The 18,937-nt window shown below is 44.5% G+C and overlaps 1 protein-coding gene and 1 pseudogene across 3 annotated transcripts in view; one reads left to right on the forward strand and one right to left on the reverse strand.

Moving 5' to 3' along the window:
• The window catches only part of NTRK1 (neurotrophic receptor tyrosine kinase 1), a 143,026-nt gene that overhangs the window by 18,982 nt on the left and 105,107 nt on the right, over positions 1-18,937 (forward strand). Inside the window, exon 1 of one of the 3 annotated variants that reach the window (XM_069951315.1) lies at positions 8,966-9,318. The exons of the other annotated variants lie outside the window; for them this stretch is intronic. Coding sequence (XP_069807416.1) covers positions 9,086-9,318 — 233 coding nt within the window. The 5' untranslated portion in view covers positions 8,966-9,085. Of the gene's footprint in view, positions 1-8,965; positions 9,319-18,937 lie in introns of those variants that run through there. 3 annotated transcript variants of the gene reach the window in all.
• On the reverse strand, positions 17,858-17,989 carry LOC138771599 (U2 spliceosomal RNA; annotated as a pseudogene).

Here is an 18,937-nt window from a genome sequence, read left to right on the forward strand (position 1 = left end):
ACACATCATACGCGCCGAGGCATCTTTTGCATATATGACTTCTAAATAATAATATTGCTCCATTTAGGCCTATATTGTAATTGTTTCCTTCTGTGCCCCTACACTTTAATTAAACCCCAACTCTGTGCCCTCACACTTTTTAGGCTCACTTTTGTGCACCCACACTATTATTTCCCTTTCTACACCCCCATACTATTATTGTGTCCCCTTCTGTGCTTCCATACTGTTATTATGTCCCCTTCTGTCCTCACACTATTGTGTCCCCTTCTGTGCTCTCATACTATTACGCCCCCTTCTGTTCAACCACATTATTATGTATGCTTCTGTGTCCCCACATTATTACATTATATCCTCTTCTGTACCCCCACAATATTGTTATGCTACTTTCTGAGCTTCCACAGTATTTTACCTCCTTCTGTGGGACATAATTGTTTGCGGGCACAGATGGGGACACAAGAATGGAATTACTTCTCCTCCACTGCCCCTACAGTAATATGCCCCTTCTATGTCCATAAACTATTATTATGCCACTTCTGTGCCACCTCAATATTATGCCCACTTTTGTACCTCCCACTATTATGCTCTTTTTGTGCCCCCCAACACTAAAATTCTCTCTTTGTTACCCCCCCCCCCCCCAGTATGCCCCTCTCTGTCCTTTCTGCAGTTTAAGGGACATTGTAATTTTAACCCTTTTAGGACAGTATAACACATGGTAGACTTATATACTGACTGAGTAGACAGTATTATACATTAGATATATAGATCAGCAGATCACAAAGATCACAGACAGTATGAACTGATCGGAAAACATGGCTTAGGGCCCTATTACATTTAGCGATAATTGAACGAATCAGTCCGATCCGGCCAATTATCACTTGTAATAGAGACAATGATCAGGCGATGACACGATCATCGACCGATCGTATTTTTAGCTCCAGACCTAAACTCATCATCCGCCGACAGCGCATCAATACGTGTAATAGCAATGCGCAGCCAACAGCTGGCGATTGAATAAACAGTTAATACTTTACGTGCCCTTGTTCCCGGTATTCTCCTGAGCTCTGCATGCGTCCCAGTCCTGTAGCTGCAGCTTCAGAGCTGCTCAGCCAATCACTGGCCGCGTCAATTCTGGAGCGCAGGAGAAGACCGGGAGCATGGAGAGGTAATGAATTAACTGTTTGGGCAAGGGCTGCATGGACATCGCTAATGATGTCCATGCAGCCCTTGCTAAACTATAATCGGGCAGTGTAATAGGCGCAGTAAACGAGGTCCAATCTAGCAGACCGGCGCTCATTTACAATATAGATTGGGCCTTCATTGGCCCATGTAATAGTACCCTTGACCAACTGACAGTATCACACAACATAGGCTTACATACATTAACAAAGTGGAAGTTTTGGTGTCCTCGCTGCCTGCGAAAGCCATCTAACAGTGAAGTTTACACCTTAATAAAGTTTACGGGGGGCGTGGCGAGCCGCTGAGGAGAATGGACGTGCAGTGAGGGAGCTCCTCAGCCACACAGCCACAATACAGGGACTCAGACCCGCTATATCCGACCCAGCACCCCCAGCATATGTGGAGGGGCAAGAGGGGGACCCCCAGACATCGGCCGCCTCCAGCGGGACCGGATTCCGGGGCTCCGTCGGCGTCCCCGTACCTAACACGGGGCGCCGCTGCTAACACGCCGCGACCGCGGCCATCTTTTCCCGCCGCTCCGGAGGCCCGAGAATCACCTGGGAACCGGGGGCCTGGAGATCCGCTCCCATCTGCCGGCCTCTCCGCTGAGCTGCAGCCGCAGGCGTTGTCTGCCCGGATCCTGGAGCCGAGCTGCCCTGCAGAGTCCTCTGTGCAGCCTGAGGAGGCCGCAGCGCCATCTTGTTTTCCGGAGCGCGCCTCCGGCCTCGTGGGTGAGTTAACCCCTTCCCTGGAGCCTGCCAGCAGCCAGAGGTTATCCCTGCCTCATCCCATCCCTGGCACTCTCCATCCCAGTGCCTTAGACCCCCATCATCCTCCATCTCCTCCCAGTGACCTTACAGCCAAATCTCACGGGCTCTTAAAGGGCCAGCAGCGCATTTCTGCTTACATGATGGCGACCTCAAAACCGCCAAAAAAAGACAAAACTAAGGCTAGCAATAATAACCAAGAGGCCACCCTGCCCAGAACCTCTCAATCTGTTGCCCGATCTGGGGTCCCGCGTAATCCGGGGGGACGGCACTCTGACTCGGACTCTGAAGCTTCCCTACTGGGGCCTGCGTCCCCCCAGGATGTTCGGGATATGCTTTCACAATTGCCTACGAAGAGTGACCTGCTCACCCTAATCACTGAAGTGAAAGATGCGTTCAGGGTTGAGATCGCTGCTGTCCGGAAGGACATTCAACACATTGCACTAAGGGTTGAAACCTTGGAGGATGACCACGACTCTACTCGGGCATACATTTCTAGCCTACACTCCACTGCCTCCTCACAAGCCTCTGCTTTGGATGATATGCAGCGCCACATTGAGGACCTCGACAACAGAGGCAGACGCAATAACATCAGGGTCAGGGGTCTCCCAGAGGCGACACAGGACAATGACCTTGAATCTACCCTGGAAGGCCTCTTCAATATGCTTCTGGGCGAGCCATCTACCCACAAAATTAAGTTCGATAGAGCTCACCGGGCCCTACGACCCAGGAACTCTTCCGGTCCACCCAGAGATGTCATCTGCTGCTTGCATGATTATACCTTGAAGAAAAGCATCATGGCCAAGGCCCGTTCCCTCCGTGAGCTGGATTTCTATGGTGCCCAAATACAGCTCTTTCCGGATCTCTCCTGGATTACCCTCCAAAAGCGACGACTTCTGCGGCCTCTGCTGACTACCCTCAAGGACCATGACGCTTCCTACAGATGGAACTTTCCGTTTGGCCTTACGGCAAGACGGGATGGACGCTCTGCTGTTCTCCGCAGTCTGGCTGATTTGCCTGTGTTTTGCAACACCTTGGACCTTCCAGTCCCCAAAATCTCTGACTGGACGGTGGCTCCCCCCCCCCCTCCCCCACCATCCATCTGGCACTCGGCTAGCCAGAAGAGGCGACGTCCCAGATCTGAGAGCTCCCGCTCCCCACCTGGTCCTACTGGTTGAGGGAGACCCCCCCCCCCTCCCTCCCTCCCCTCCATGATCTGTTACAGTGATTTACATTATTGCTGATATTCTGGGTCCCTTTTTTCCGTTACTCATGTGTTATATGTGGCTGTGTGGTCACATTCAGCCCTCCTCTTTGGAGTATTCTCGCGTTCTTTGTTCCCCTCAGGTGGCGCCCTCTTCCCCCGTGGGGCTGCCAGTTGACAGCCATGGTGCTGTTTTGGCATTTTTTTCTGCCTCGTTGCAGGCCGCTTAGGCTTGTTTTTTGGGCCATGCGCCCTTCCTTTTCTTGGTTTCTCGTTTCTGTTTTTTGTTGTGTCTATGTGTTTATGTGTTTTCCCTCTTGTTCCCTCCCCCCCCTTTTTTCTCCCTTACCCCCTAGGATTCCATGTTGGCCGATGCTGCTCTGGAGACTGCTCCCTTCCACCCACTGGGACAGAGTGAGTATCCCCATCTTCGTTAGTATTCTCTTATCCCTTCCCAATGGCTAAGTGTATATCTCTCAATGTCAAGGGCCTAAACTCTAACACCAAAAGACGCCTTCTCCTGAGGGAACTCCGCAACCTGCATGCAGATGTTGCCTTCCTTCAGGAGACGCACTTTGATCTGGAGGCAACTTTTAGGTTCGCACGCCATTCTTATCCCACTGTTGCTTCGGCCTCTAGAGGCAACAAGACGGCGGGAGTGGCTATCCTATTCTCTCACAGGTGCCCCATACAGATCTCCTCCTCATATTCGGACCCAGGGGGGAGATACGTTATTGTAGACGGCACCCTACAGGGCCGCCAATTTATTTTCTGCAACGTTTATGCCCCTAACCGCTCCCAGATACCCTTCCTCCGTAGGGTCCTCAACCGATTGGCGAAATATCCTCCGGCTCCACGGATCCTTGGGGGAGATTTCAATTTACCGTTCTCTGAGATCATGGATAGGCACTCAGTAGACGGCCGGCCTGCCCCTACGGAGCAGGCCAAACTATCTACAGTTTCCGCAAGCTCATACGTGCTCATAAGCTCTATGACCTTTGGCGACTTGACCACCCTACGGAGCGGGGGTATACTTTCTTTTCCCATCCCCACAAACTCCACTCTCGCATTGACTACCTCTTTGGCAACATTCCTACTGTTCGACTGCTCCAGAGTGCGACCATTGACCCCATTTCATGGTCTGATCATGGCCCCGTGATAGTTCACCTCAAGGCCATTCTCTCCCCTACACGACACTGTCACTGGCGTATGAATGACACCCTTTTAAAAAATCAGATCACCAGAGACTCTATCAAGACTAGTATCTCTAATTACTTCTCGGAAAACGAGGGGTCTGTTACCTCTGAAGGGGTTCTATGGGAGGCCCACAAAGCAGTTGTACGGGGTCATTGCATAGCACTAGGTTCCCGACAGAAAAAGGACTCCATGATAGCCATTCAGAATGCTAAATCCGCCATAGCTTCCCTGGAACAGCGTCTGGCCCGTCGCCCCTCTTTGGGGGTCCTGCGGAGGCTTGTGGCGGCTCGTGAAAAACTCAAAGACCTCTTGCTGCTAAAAGTGGAGAAGCTTCTCCTTTACTCTAGGCAACGCTTCTATGAAAAGGGCAATAAAGCTCATACCCTCCTGGCAAGGATGCTCAACGACCGGGATGCTGCACGGTCTCCGCAGGCCCTCAGGGATGAAACGGGGACTCTACATTATCATCCTAAAGACATCTCCTCCATTTTCCATCGATTCTATTCTAAACTGTATTCCCTCCCCTCAACCTTACCGTCGGACCCGGAGGCCCGAACCCGATGCCTTTCTGATTTACTTAGCGAATGTAATCTGCCTTCCCTGACCGCTAGTGCGCTCGAGGAACTGAATGCGCCGATTACCGTGGAGGAACTTGCTGAGGTTATTAAGGCCCTTCCATCGGGGCGGGCACCCGGGCCGGATGGCTTTTCCTACCTCTACTACAAAACCTTTTCTTCTGAACTGTCCCCTAAACTACTTTCTCTCTACAACTCCTTTCTCCAGGGTTCTCCTATCCCTACTTCTATGTCTCACTCTTTCATCACTCTTATCCCCAAACCTGGCAAGGACCCTCTGGATTGCTCCAACTACCGGCCGATTGCCCTCCTAAACTCGGACTTCAAAATATTCACCAAATTGCTGGCTACTCGATTGGGGTATTGGCTTCCTTCCCTTGTCAATGCAGACCAGGTGGGCTTTGTGCCGGGGAGACAGGGTGGGGACAACACGAGGAGGGCTATTGACCTCATTGATGTTGTTAATCAACAAGAAGAGAGTGCCCTTGTGCTGAGTTTAGATGCTGAAAAGGCCTTTGACCGCCTTGGGTGGCCTTTTATGTTTGAGGCATTGCAATGCTATGGCTTCTCTGGGCCTTTCCTAACAGCGGTCAGGGCCTTATACTCCAATCCCACAGCGGCCCTTAAATTTCCTCATATGTTGTCTGGGACTTTTTCCCTTTCGAATGGCACCCGCCAGGGCTGCCCTTTGTCACCCCTGCTTTTTGTTCTCTGCATTGAGCCCCTGGCGGCGGCGATTCGAAACTGCCCAGACATCAGAGGTGTGTCGGTTAGAGGTAAGGAGTTTAAAATCATGTTATTCGCAGATGATGTCCTCCTCACCCTGTCAGACCCGCTCATCTCCCTCCCGAACCTACATTCCCTCTTGGGTACGTATGGTCGTCTATCAGGGTACAAAGTCAATACCTCTAAATCTGAAGCTATGCCCCTAAATCTCCCGGCCTCCTTGATTGCCCAGCTTAGCTCAAATTTTAAATTTAAATGGACCTCTGCCTCCATTAAATATTTGGGTATCCGTCTTACTCCCTCCTATCCGTCCCTATACTCAGCTAACTACCCAGCCCTCTTCCGAGATATACGGAACCTCCTGACTAAATGGTCCCCCCACTACATCTCGCTCCTAGGCCGTGTGGCGGCGGTAAAAATGACCATTTTGCCTAAACTTCTATACTACTTTGAGACGCTCCCAGTTCGTATCCCCCTTTCAGAGCTGCGAAGTGTTCAAAGAGCAGCATTCAAGTTTATCTGGGCGTCCAAGGGGCACCGCATCCCCAACTCGGTTATGATGAGTAGCAGATCTCGAGGAGGGCTGGGGGTCCCTAACTTTCTCCACTACTACTGGGCGGCGCACCTCCGCCAAATTACGGCGTGGTCCAAATATCTGGCGTACAAGAAGTGGGCGGAGATTGAAAAAATATGGCTAGCCCCCTTCCATCCTAACTCCTTCCTGTGGCACTCTTCACCGCCTAGCTTCTCACATCTCTCACTCCTGGGACCTATCCGTTTTACCTTCCACATATGGTCCTCGTGCTCTGCCAGGTTTGGGCTCACCTCTTCTGCCTCCCCCCTGAACTCTTTCCTGCTCTTCCCAAATTTCCCTCCTGGTCTTCAGTCCCATACTGTCAAGCTCTGGGGATCTAAGGCACTCTTTCAGTTCGCAGACATTGTTGACCCCATATCTCGTACACTCCTTCCATATGATAAATTGACTGACAAATATGCTCTCCCTCCCTCGGCGCACTTTATGTACCTCCAACTCCGACATTTTATGATGTCGCGCCTGGGAGCCCTCACAGTCTCTAAGCCTTCAGCTTTCGAGCAACTAGTCAGGATGGGGACCTCCACTTCGGGCCTTATCTCTGACATTTATCGCATCCTTGGCTCCCCTGCTGAGGGAACCCAGGTGCAGCACACCTATATGATTAAATGGGAAACGCTATTAGGGAGGACTCTGCCTCCGGAGTGCTGGGCCACTATATGGGACAGGGCTGCCACCTCCTCCATATGTACTACCTATAAGGAATCCCATTATAAAGTCCTGATGTTCTGGTACCGCACCCCGGAGGTGCTACATAAGTTCAATGCCTCAATATCCCCTCTATGTTGGAGATGTACTAGGGAATTAGGCTCCCAGTTCCATATCTTCTGGGAATGTGAGCTTATTCGACCCTTCTGGAGGGAGGTGTGCGAGATATCCTCAGCTATCCTCAGTGTCACAATCCATAGGGACCCAGGCCTCTGCCTCCTCAACCTTTTCCCTAAAACTATCAGGAAAAAACAAGCCAAACTGTTATTGGTCCTCCTAACTGCAGCCAAGTCCCTAATTGCCAAATGTTGGAGGCAATCGTCCTCCCCTTCCATCCCACATTTTAAGGCCAGAATCAGGGAGTTACGCTCCCTCGAGCGCCTTACGGCATCCCTGAACAACCGACTGGAGGCATTTGACTCTATCTGGGCTCCTTGGGACTTGTATTCCTCCCCGGCGGCACCTGCCTCTGGTCCATCCTAGGTTCCCCTCCTTGTCCGTCTCTTCCCGTCGTCGTCTTCCCCTGTCCTTGTCTTCCCCCCCCTCTCCCTCCCTCCCCCCCCCCCCATCATTTCTTGCTCCCTTCTTGTCCCACGTCTCTGTCTTGTCCTGTGTTGTTTTGTTACTGGCTTAGTATGGTCTCCGGACCCCATCCATACAGACGTTGTTCTCTCTCAACCCTGACCGGGACCTGGCAACTGCTGTTCTGTTACGGTATATTATTCTGAATTTCCTGCCTGCTCCTGTCGAGGGGTTAAGTTCTCTTCTTGACATCTATGGTATGTTATGTGTTATAACAATGTTCTGCTGCCTTTACATATACCTCACCCAGTTTGTACAATTTTTTTGTCTTTCCTTTTTTGAAAAATAATAAAAATTACAATTGAAAAAAAAAAATAAAATAAAGTTTACAGTACGGAATGGTGAGTGCCCTTGCATCTTTCTTTTTCTATGATTAAATACCTATACTCAGCGGACAATAATGCTCAATAAATACACCAGTGCAGCATACAGTATCACACATGTTAGGTATAGCAGACAGTATTACACAAATTTGGCTTAGATTTATAGGCTCCGCTGCCAGTATAACATGATCACCTTGCCAGGTAGAATCACACATGATAGGTTAGACACCCTGGCACAGCATCACAAAAGAAAGGCTTAGCAGACAGTACCGCAAATAACATGATTAGATACTTAGCACCTAATATCACACAACAATATTACACAAAATTAATACATTGTATTAGTTGACAGTGGCACACATATTGGTCTTAGATACACTAGCAGATAGTATCACACATAAAAAGCTTAGATACACCTAGGTTTGAGCTGCTGCTGTTGCTGTAGATTATATTTAACAGGGTGGACAAATGGAAAGCCAGCACTGGGCACTGTCCACCTTGCAAATGATCATCTGGAGCGCCAATCCACATTCACAAATAGAGTAAAATTCATGACCATAGGAGAGTCAGAGGTCCAGTCTAAATGAAAGCAGTTTCTTTATTGCAACCACTTAAAAGTGTCATGTAAATTACCTTTTTCAAGAAAAAAAAAAGTCACAACTTTGAGTGGTCACAATAAAAAAAGATACTTTAATTGAGACTGGACCTCCAACTGTGGTTATGACTTGTACTTTAATATTTGGCAGGTATATACTTAAATGGTTAACTCTGTTTTGCTCTCCACCTTTGCTCCCTCTTTTCTTTTCAGTCCTCCTCACTGCACGCTGCTCTTCTCTCTGCCTCTCTTCCTCTCTCATGTTTTGCAGTCTCCGTTAATTGCTGCCTAATCCTGCAAAAAAGTTTCACCCTCCACCTTCCCCATGCTAAGCATAAATGAAAAAGATTCGCCTGGTTGTGTAGACATTTTTATTGGTGTATTTAAGCGTTTCTTAATGTGGCCATTAGCATGCGGTGTGTCCAGTGGGAAGCTGATAGCTTCACAGCCCCTCCCTATCCCAGACTGATGCACTCTGGTTTACACTGGGGTTGATACCTTCAGAGCATAGATGAGAGCAGCCTAAGGGTTGGAGAGAAGCACAAGGAGGGGCAGTAGCATTACTCAGTGGTGGTAGATGAGCTCACAGCAATGATCATCCAGGATCAGCAGTAAAGTAGTGGTGGGGATCTCCTGGAAAATGGGGGTTTTGCTTAGATGTAAGCAGCAGAGATCCCATATGGATTCTACGATGAAGGTAGAGATGTGTCCCACCTCCTGGATCCTGGCTGGCCTCATGGTCTTCCTTATGTCGGGAACAGTGACCTCTTGCCCTGAGTACTGCAGGTGTTATGGGACCTTGATGCAGTGCTTGGAACCCAATACCATTAGCAACATCTCGCTCCTAAGAGACGTGGAAAACATCACAGAAGCGTAAGTGTAGCTTTTCTATGTCTTGCTCTATTAAACCTGTAGAGTTAGCGGATGCTCTATAGAAGTTTTACACTTAAACTTTGTTCTTGAGTATAAGAACGAGTATGATCGGGGGACCTCTGATGTATCTGATCTCTCAATTCTGTGTTATTGGAGCTGCTGATTTCCTGTTTATCTATCTATCTATCTATCTATCTATCTATCTATCTATCTATCTATCTATCTATCTATCTATCTAGTTTAGTTTTAAAGGCAAAAAAATACATACAAAGGTTGCAATACGTAAAACATCATATAAATTAGAAAAAAAAAATCTGCTTTTTTTTATCATATAGACAGAACAATGCAATATAGTAACCTGTCTAAATAGAAAGGAAATTGTTGTTGATGATGAAGAAGAGGAATTTTTATACATTGCAAACATAGTCCCCAGCGCTATACCATTGGGGGAGTAATACAGAAATAAAATGACAGATAAAACCAAATGATAGATACTGTATATAACAAATATGTGGATAGACACAGATAGATAACAAATATACAGATAAAGGATAGATAGGTGAATAGATGAGAGGTAGATATGACATAATATAGATAGACGACAGATAACAAATAGTAGCTAGTGGGAGAACAGCTAATACAAAACAAACGAGTAGGTAGATAATGATATAAATAACAAAAATAAGGATAACAAATAGGTAGGTATGATAGATAGATAGAAAAAACAAAGTTTATTCCATAAATCAGCCTTAAATGGTGCAATGTTTCTGCTCCAGTGGGAAACCGAAACGTTGCACCTTGTAAGGCTGATATATGGAATAAACTTTGTCTGACTTGGCTGTAGTCTGGGAATGCTACAAGATTTTGTTTCTGATATTTACTATGGAGAGGTAAATCTCCAGCTTGTCAGCACCCACTTTTTTAGAGTTGTTCACCTGTGAACGTTAGATTGATCATAGATATTATATAGATAGATTATTTCATAGATATTATATAGATGGATTGTTTCATAGACAGATCATAGATAGATGGATGAATGAGGACTAAAGTGGATAAATAAACATGAAAGATATATAATAGAGAGAGAGAGAGAGAAAATAGATGAAATAAATAGATAATAGATGTGATATAGATAGATAACACACAAATAAATGATAGGTGGATATGACATGATATAGGTGACAGAATATAGATACCAGGTAACAAACAGGTAGATCATATATAGATATAGATAAATAGTTTGATATATAGACAGATCATAGTTGAATAGACACAAGATAAACAGATGGATATGAAATTGTTAAATAACAGATAGGCTATGTTCACACAACGTCAAAAATATTGAAAAGGCGGACGATTTTTGTTTTTGCCGCAATTTAACTGACTACAATGGCAATGCATTGAAGTCAATGAGAAGACGGACGTCCAATGCACACAGTGTATTGAATAACGGACGTTTTGCGGGGGTAGTCAAAATAATGAACATGATCATTATTTTCGGACGTCTTTTGCAAACAGCGGACGTTTTTTTATTAGTATTTCACACAAAGTTTTCCTTTTTCCACCGTTCTTTCTCCGTCTTTACTATTAAATTCAATGGACTTTTCAATTAAGACACACCCAAAGTTCAATTAGTAACCCCGAACTAGAATAATTTACAAACACCAAGGGAGGCCAGGCTGCTTAATAACTTCTGTTATTTTAGCCTCAAAATAACGGACCTAATTTTAAACGGAGCTGAAAAAAACGTTGTGTGAACATAACCATAGATAGATGAGAAGTAGATATGACATCACATAGATACCTGACATAGATAGCAAATAGTAGATAGTGGGAAGATAGATTATAGGTAACAAACCTATGTAGGTAGATAGATAGATAAATAAATAGATGGATGACAAATGTATTGCAAATACATCACTACTAAGAAGCCACAAATACTATACATCTTATCAGCATAGAATAACTATTCAAAGTGAGATGTTATAGTGAGGCTTAAAACATTTGGCTGATAACAGGTAACAATAGTTTGCTTTCAGCTGCCCAGAAATATTGAAAAAAATTCATATCTAGTTTGAAGGTAAATGTCTTTATTAATATCTACAGAAATTAGACTTGGTAATATAAGTTGTTGGTACTATTGCACTTCTGGTCATAATCTGTACATGTATGGGGTGTGGAAGGATTTATACATATTATGTGTTTTCATTTAAATGGCATTTTCTTTTTCAAAAACAGATACCACTTAAGTTAAAAGTAGTGACTATGAATGCAGAGGTGTTAGAGGGAGGAGATAAAAACATATTGCAATTATGTTCCAAAAAAAAGTTAAACTAAAAATAATTATGTAATTATAAAAATCAGATAATGCCGGTCAATGTTTATTATTATGGCTAGCTGAGAGAACTGCTACTGTGGATTTAATGGCACCATCCACTCTAATGACAGTCCTTCCCTGCTGGGTTACTTATTAATGGTATGTCTTGAGAGGGAGTTCCGGCACTTGCCTGGTCTGATGGATTGCCCCCCAAGGTGTAGTATTTGTGTACTTCAGGAACACTTGGAGGGTCGCTCCATAACAGTTGGGAATTGAATAGAAGCTGAAACACTGGACTTAATATATAGGTCTAATGACCCAGTTTTACGTTCCAAGAATATCCAGGGAAATGATGTTTGCTAAACATACATGTTGTTCTTAAAGGACATTGGATGTTTAATGTGGTTGTGGTGTCCATGACCATGCCAAGGTCTAAAAGATTAGAGTGCTTTTTATATTTCTTTCGACATGTCATAGAGTTGTATCAGAAAATGCCAACATTAGTCAGGGTTTGTGTCCTGTTGTCTCCTAGGTTAGTCAGAACGACAGGGCCCAGGAGAAGTCCTGTGAAATTTTTGTTAAAGTATTGTATTGCCGCCTCAAAGTTATACAAATCACCAAAATGCACTTATTATGGGAAATGCTTATAAAGTCGTTTTTTCCCTGCACTTACTACTGCATCAAGGCTTCACTTCCTGGATAAAATGGTGATGTCACGACCCGACTCCCAGAGCTGTGCGGGCTGTGGGTGCTGGAAAGGATAATGGCAGGGGGGCACTGAGGAACACAGGGCACTGGAGGGACACTGAGCATCCGTCTGTCATCATCCTCTCCAGCAGCCACAGCCCGAACTGCTCTGGGAGTCGGGTCGTGACATCACCATTTTATCCAGGAAGTGAAGCCTTGATGCAGTAGTAAATGCAGGGAAAAAGCCCTTTATAAGCATTTCCTGTAATAAGTGTATATTGGTGATTTGTATAACTTTTGGGGGATTAATACAATACTTGAACAAAAATTTTCGTTGGACTTCTCCTTTAAGTTCCGTAATGCACAAATCACCCTAGTGAGGATCTCTATACTCTATACTATCATTTGGAAACCCTGATACAGTTCTTCTTATACTTTCAAAATCCCTGGTGGGATTATAAAATCTCTGGTAGTCTAAGGTAATGAGTCAAAGGGTATTTAAAATCAAAGTGTATTCAAAATCCTTTTCCCACAAGACATGAAATAGGTGTTAGATCACAGGGTATATGACTGCTGGGACTCTCTGTGATTTCTAAAATGGTCCCCAACTCACTATTATAAACACAGCAGTGACTTGCGATTGCATGCTGCCGCTCCCTTCAATGTCTATAGAGCTGCTGAAAGTAACTGAGCATTGTACTTGGCAATCTTTGACAGCTCCATAGACTACAAATCGAGCAGTGAGTTGGCAATCTATTTATAAAAACTTGGGGCTCTATTTTGGAGATTTTGGGGACCTTAAGTGATCATTCCTTACTTGGGGTTCCTGTACTCAAACTGAATGAGGGGTGCTTCTAGGGAACCAAGTCATGGGGGGACCTAGGCAATTGCATAGTTTGCCATCACCAAATTGTAATGTGACTTTCAAAAGTGTTGTTTTTAATGGATCAATGGTGTCACCCAGACGGGTGTGGCGAGAGCTAGAGCGACTCTACAATGCAAGGACCCTTAAGTAACTGCTCATATCTCATCTCCCTGCAGAAATGGGATAACCTGTAGAGACGCATAAAAGACTACAACAGAACAGCAGGAAAGAGGAGAAATGCTGACCCAAAAAATGATCAGGGTCTAAAATTCATAGATCCGATTCACTCATCTGCATATTGTGTCCGCAATTACGAACCTGTTCATTGCTATGAACCCATACTTACATCGGTAGGCTTTATGGATCTGTGTCGGGGCTGTGATCCATGCCGCATAAAAAGAGGCAAACCATTGTGTATCCCATAGTGCAAATGTAGCCAGTTGCAGATGCACATCCGTAGTCCTGTCCGTAGTTGCAGGTCCGCAGGACGGAAGCTGTTATTTGGTCACTGTATTTTGGTATTACTTCAGCGCGGTAAGGTAGTCGTGGTTCCTTATAGCATTGTTGCTTAGGTGATTGTATGGAAGTGTTATTTGGACACTAGTTTTTGGGTGTAAAAAAGTTAAACATTCCAGTTCAAGTCCAATAAAAAATTTAGCATTCCAGTGTTTTTGCACACAAAACAATTGTTAATGAAAGTCCAGCTTATATGATACTATCTGTTTAACTGGTATGTCTAATATATATGTTATGTCGGATACTGTCTGCTGAGCTAATGCATTCAAACTCATCATGTTGGCTACTCTATGCCAAGCTGGTATATCTAAGCTTGTTAGGATGTGTGAGCAGAATTGTAAGAAACAGCAGCAGCAATGAAGGGCTTATACTAAGGCCCAGTTCACACTGAGCAAATTTGGCGGACATTTGAATTCTTTCAGCAGAGGAGAGTGGAGGTGCGCGAGCCCTCCCATAGACATGCTGTTTGACACTGTGGCAGGCGGCGTTCCGCGACAGAGAGCTCCGTCGCAGAATTCTGCCGAATTTGCTCAATGTGAACAGCCCCTTAGTACTGAGTTGCGGATGTTGAAGAGAGGGGAAATGACACGGCAGCACCATGGACATACAACAGTAGATATACTGTCCTTTACACAATGGACAGCTGTCATGAATTTATAGGTGATGAGAGATGAGCAAAGTTTTTACAGGGTTCACACTGGCTCATCTTCTTTCTTGTATGTATGTATAAAGCACATACTCCGACATTAGAGATACACATTTAGGCCACGTTCACACAACGTAAAACAATGGCCATTGTTGCAGATTGCAGCAACAGCCGTTTTATATTGACCACGGCCATCTGCGTTGTTTTCTATTGAACCACGGCTGCACTGTATACACTGTATAAACTCTGTAGTACCTGCCGGGATAAACTTCATAGACAGTGGCTGTTCTGTGACACGGCCATGTCAGAACGGCCACTATCATACATTGTGTGAACCTGGCCTAAGTCATTGAGTCAACCATGGTTAATGAGGGCCCAGCTCACAAAAGCTTACAATCTATAAGGAAATGGATCAAGACAAAAGGGCTAAAGTGCTTCATTTGTACAATGGTCTGGCCATCTTTTATATATCATATAGTGCAAGTGAAGGTGGGTTAATCCGCCACTGTCCTCTGTTCATACAGGTTAAAAGGGTACTCCGGGGACTTATAATTTTTATTTTGCTGATACATTGCTGTATTAAATATATGTATTTGATGTATAACTTTATTAAAATAAATGTGTGTATATATATATTTTTTTTATTAGCTGTTTAACTTGAGTAGCAGCAGTAAGGGGAGATACGGGCCCCTCTGCTGCAACCAACATTTGTGTTGGGAATCGCAGGGTTTTTGTTATCATTGCTTAACGTACGAAAACCACTAGCAGAATGAGCATTGTTAGCAATTACTGCTCGTTGTACAATGGCTGCTGCACACAGTGATTATTTCGGGCAGTCTCCCCTCGGGTACTGTATAGAGCAGGGAATTAGGAACTGCAGGGCTTAGACAGCCCTGTGGTTCCTGACACAAACGGTGGTGGCACCTGAGGCACCCCATCTGATGCCACTCAACAGCAGTTAAATGGTAAATAAATAAAAAAAACTATACATTTATATTAATGACATTATATAACGAAGTAATTAATTAATAAGCCAAAATTTTTCTTTACGTATTTGTAGAGTACCCCTTATCACCATGTTCCCTTTAAAACCCCTTTAAATTAAAAATTATTCAGGCGTATAGAAATGGATGTAAAAAAAACTTCATACTGTGAACCATAAATGTCCCTCCTTGGCCATTCAAAAAGATGGGAGGTATTCATCATGTAATATCACTGAATTCCATTATAAAACTGGGATACATACTAGAAGACCAATTCTCTGTGGTTTTTACAAGGATGTTCTGCACATTTTCAGCCTGGTTATTCGTAAGATGAAAAAATTTCTAAGATACTCAGACCCAGGTGTTTACTGTACCCACAGGGAGTGGCAAAAGGTTAAATTCTGAGCCCGACCGACCATTTCATAGCAGGATTACGGTGTGATAATGATTGAGGGCTTTTAACAGGACCACAAAGCAACACAGGAGTTTGGTTACCTCTCCCTCGGGGGCCCCTGTGATTGGCACCAAAAAGTCCAGTCCAGGAAAGAGGAATGTCCATCACGCTGAGCTGGTGGTCTCTAGCAAGGCCTTTAGATAGTGGAGAAAGGGTTAATTCTATGTAATAAATGGAGCCAGTTTCTGTGTATGGAGAATGAAGGCAGTGGTGGTTGGGGGCAGGGGGATGACACAACACACAACTGCTGCATTGCATATTGGGAGATATCACCTTACATGGCTTTTAAGTTGAGTGTGGTGTTTATACATCTCAATGTTGCAAGATTAATCTCTCTGATGGGAGATTCTACAGTAGACCAAATCTACATGTACAGTATGTAACCTGTCCGAAAAGGTTATGATGGTGGATGATGATGATGGCGATGTTTGGTTGGAAGGACCTCCATAGATTATATGTGTACAAACAGAGACTATGGATCTTAATGTATAAGTGTCCTGTGCAGTATTCCCCTTCAACCTGTGCAGTAGTTCAGTTCTGTGGAGTCCTTTGTTGGTGAATTGCCGACAGCTCCACTTTCCACCATTACAGGCCCTAGTCTCAAGAGAGCACTGTATTGATTTTCCATACACAGCCACATTTCTCCAACATCATATTATTTAATGGATGTCCCCAGGGTTGAAGCTCATTAATGTCCCGCTTAGCATCCTCCCCTCTCCTGTTTTGCACGCATTATAAGCCCATCAGATGAACCCTGCAGTGGAGGGGAATGAGGTGCACTGACTGACCCCTCGGGCTGTTAACGTGCAGCTGTCACATAACATTTCATGGGTGTCCATATAATTACGCATAAGAATATATTTGTTGTTCAGCCACAGCCCTGGGATCATAAACAGGCCAATGGAATAATGGATGGGACATAAGGGCGGGCAGGCACATACTTACTCTACTCTATGTTCATATGGGGTTCCTGTTTTATTGGGGACTATGGCCAGGGTCTCCTGTCAGCATTGGTAAATTCTCCTACTTTGAGCCCAGAAATAACATTTTTCTGGTTAGATGCAGTGTTTCATATAACACCCTCTATTGTTAGATCAGATCAAAGGGAACATTTATGACTAAATTGCCACAAATGGTTAAAGGTTTAACCTTAACAGATCCATTATAAGCTGTCAAAGTTAGAATTATCAATGTGCATGGTACAATGATGAGCTCTAGTTACATATTAAGCAATGCTAATGAAATTTTCTATCATGTATTGATTCTTTGTCTCTTGATGCATGTATTTTACCCAGCTTTGTCACGGGACAGAGAAATTTTTGGTAATTCAACAAATCTTTGATTAATCATAAGCCGCAAGATTATTCATAACCTATGAGTGCATACTAGTTAAGGCTATGTTCACACAACGTAAGTTTTGTATTAATCATGGCTGGCCGATTTGCAACAGTGGCCATGATTAATACAAAGCTTACATTGTGCTGCAGTCAGAGGGAATCCTAGCCGGAGTGTATACACATAGGGGGAGATTTATAAAACATGGTGTAAAGTGAAACTGGTTCAGTTGCCCCTAGTAACCAATCAGATTACACTTTTGATTCCTTACAGACTCTGGAAAATTAAAGCTGGAATTTGATTGGTTGCTAGGGGCGACTAAGCCAGTTTCACTTTACACCATGTTTGATAAATCTCCCCCTTAGTATACACTCCGGCCAGGATCCTTAGCGGCTGCACGAAAAACTGACATGTCACTTTTTTGCCGCTGCTATTCATTGAATAGCGTCCGCCCAAGCCTTTTTCTATCTTCCTGTTCTAAAAATCCATTAACTATATGGTCCCCAGATGGTACCAGTAACCAGTAGCCCAGGTCCCTGATCTCCTGGAGGGCCCATGGCCACCTAAAAAGACTTATACTTTCAGTGGTGTATTGTCTCCTGGCTACAGTTCTGCCATGATTTGCAAAAAATTGATGCTTTTTTCCGCAACTTTGCACAAATCAGGGCATTATGACATTATCTATCCTGTACTATAAACCCCACGCTAGTGCTGCCACAGCAAGAGTGGGGTGGGGTGGGGGTGCCCAGGATTTGGAACAGCCTGGGGCCTACGGTAAAGTTAATCCACCCCTGCAGGAACGTATCTGATATTAAACTGATAAGAACAGATACTACTCTTAATCTTAGCCACAAGGCTGGGAAGCAGTCTGGCCCCCTCTCTTCAGTGACAGGCCACTGAACCAATCACTGGCCAAGATGGGACAGCCCCGTGGCCAGTGGGGCTGAATGGCTGTATCCCGGAATTCCAGGCGGTCCCCGGGATGTCTCCTCCTTCCGAACGGACCATGAATACATCAGCAATTAAATGCGGCAGGTCAGGCTAGGTTCGAGTTTGATCGAACCTAGCTTTTCCTGATGTTCGATCAAGCCTAATTATAACTATAAATATAAATCAACAGAGGATGTGAAATAAAGCATTACTGCAATTTACATTCATTTTTTTTTAGTTATTATGCTTTATAACAAAGCTATACTTCCTTGTACCCAGGCCCAGTCTCAAAGGCAGCTTTTTAGTCTTCTGCTCAATGCGTCTATCAATCAAGTGACTGACTTCTCTGTGAGCACACAGATGACCAGGACTTGTCACGTGTTTGTGTTCAGTCTCTTTTTTTCAACCAGAACAAAAACCTGCCTTCAGGAGACTGGACCTGGATACAAGGCAGTTTAGGTTTGTACAATCATATAGCAGGATTACTAATAAATAAATAAAATAATGAATGTAAATTACATACATGCCTTATATCATATTCCCTGCTGATTTAGATTTTGAAAGTTATAACGACAGGGACACTTTAAGCACATTCTCTTTAAGATGGTTCCAAGAAAGTACAAGCTATTTGGTACCTTGTGTCCCTGGCCTATCATGTCAAGGACAGTACATTAGGTTGTCATCTGTCCTCTTTATGGTCTGTAAATGAAAAGATTTCTCTGTTAACAGGTCTGGTACCATATTTCTTTATTAATTACATGAAGGATGCCAGCTCTTTGATCTTTCATGAGTCAGAAGAGAGAGACTGCAAGGTCTTTAACCAATTACTTTTGCAGAAGAACACCACAGCTTCCATTACTTACTGCTTTACAGCTTGTGCAGAAAA

This window comes from Dendropsophus ebraccatus, chromosome 13 (genome assembly GCF_027789765.1).
Source record: "Dendropsophus ebraccatus isolate aDenEbr1 chromosome 13, aDenEbr1.pat, whole genome shotgun sequence".
NCBI classification, from domain to species: domain Eukaryota; kingdom Metazoa; phylum Chordata; class Amphibia; order Anura; family Hylidae; genus Dendropsophus; species Dendropsophus ebraccatus.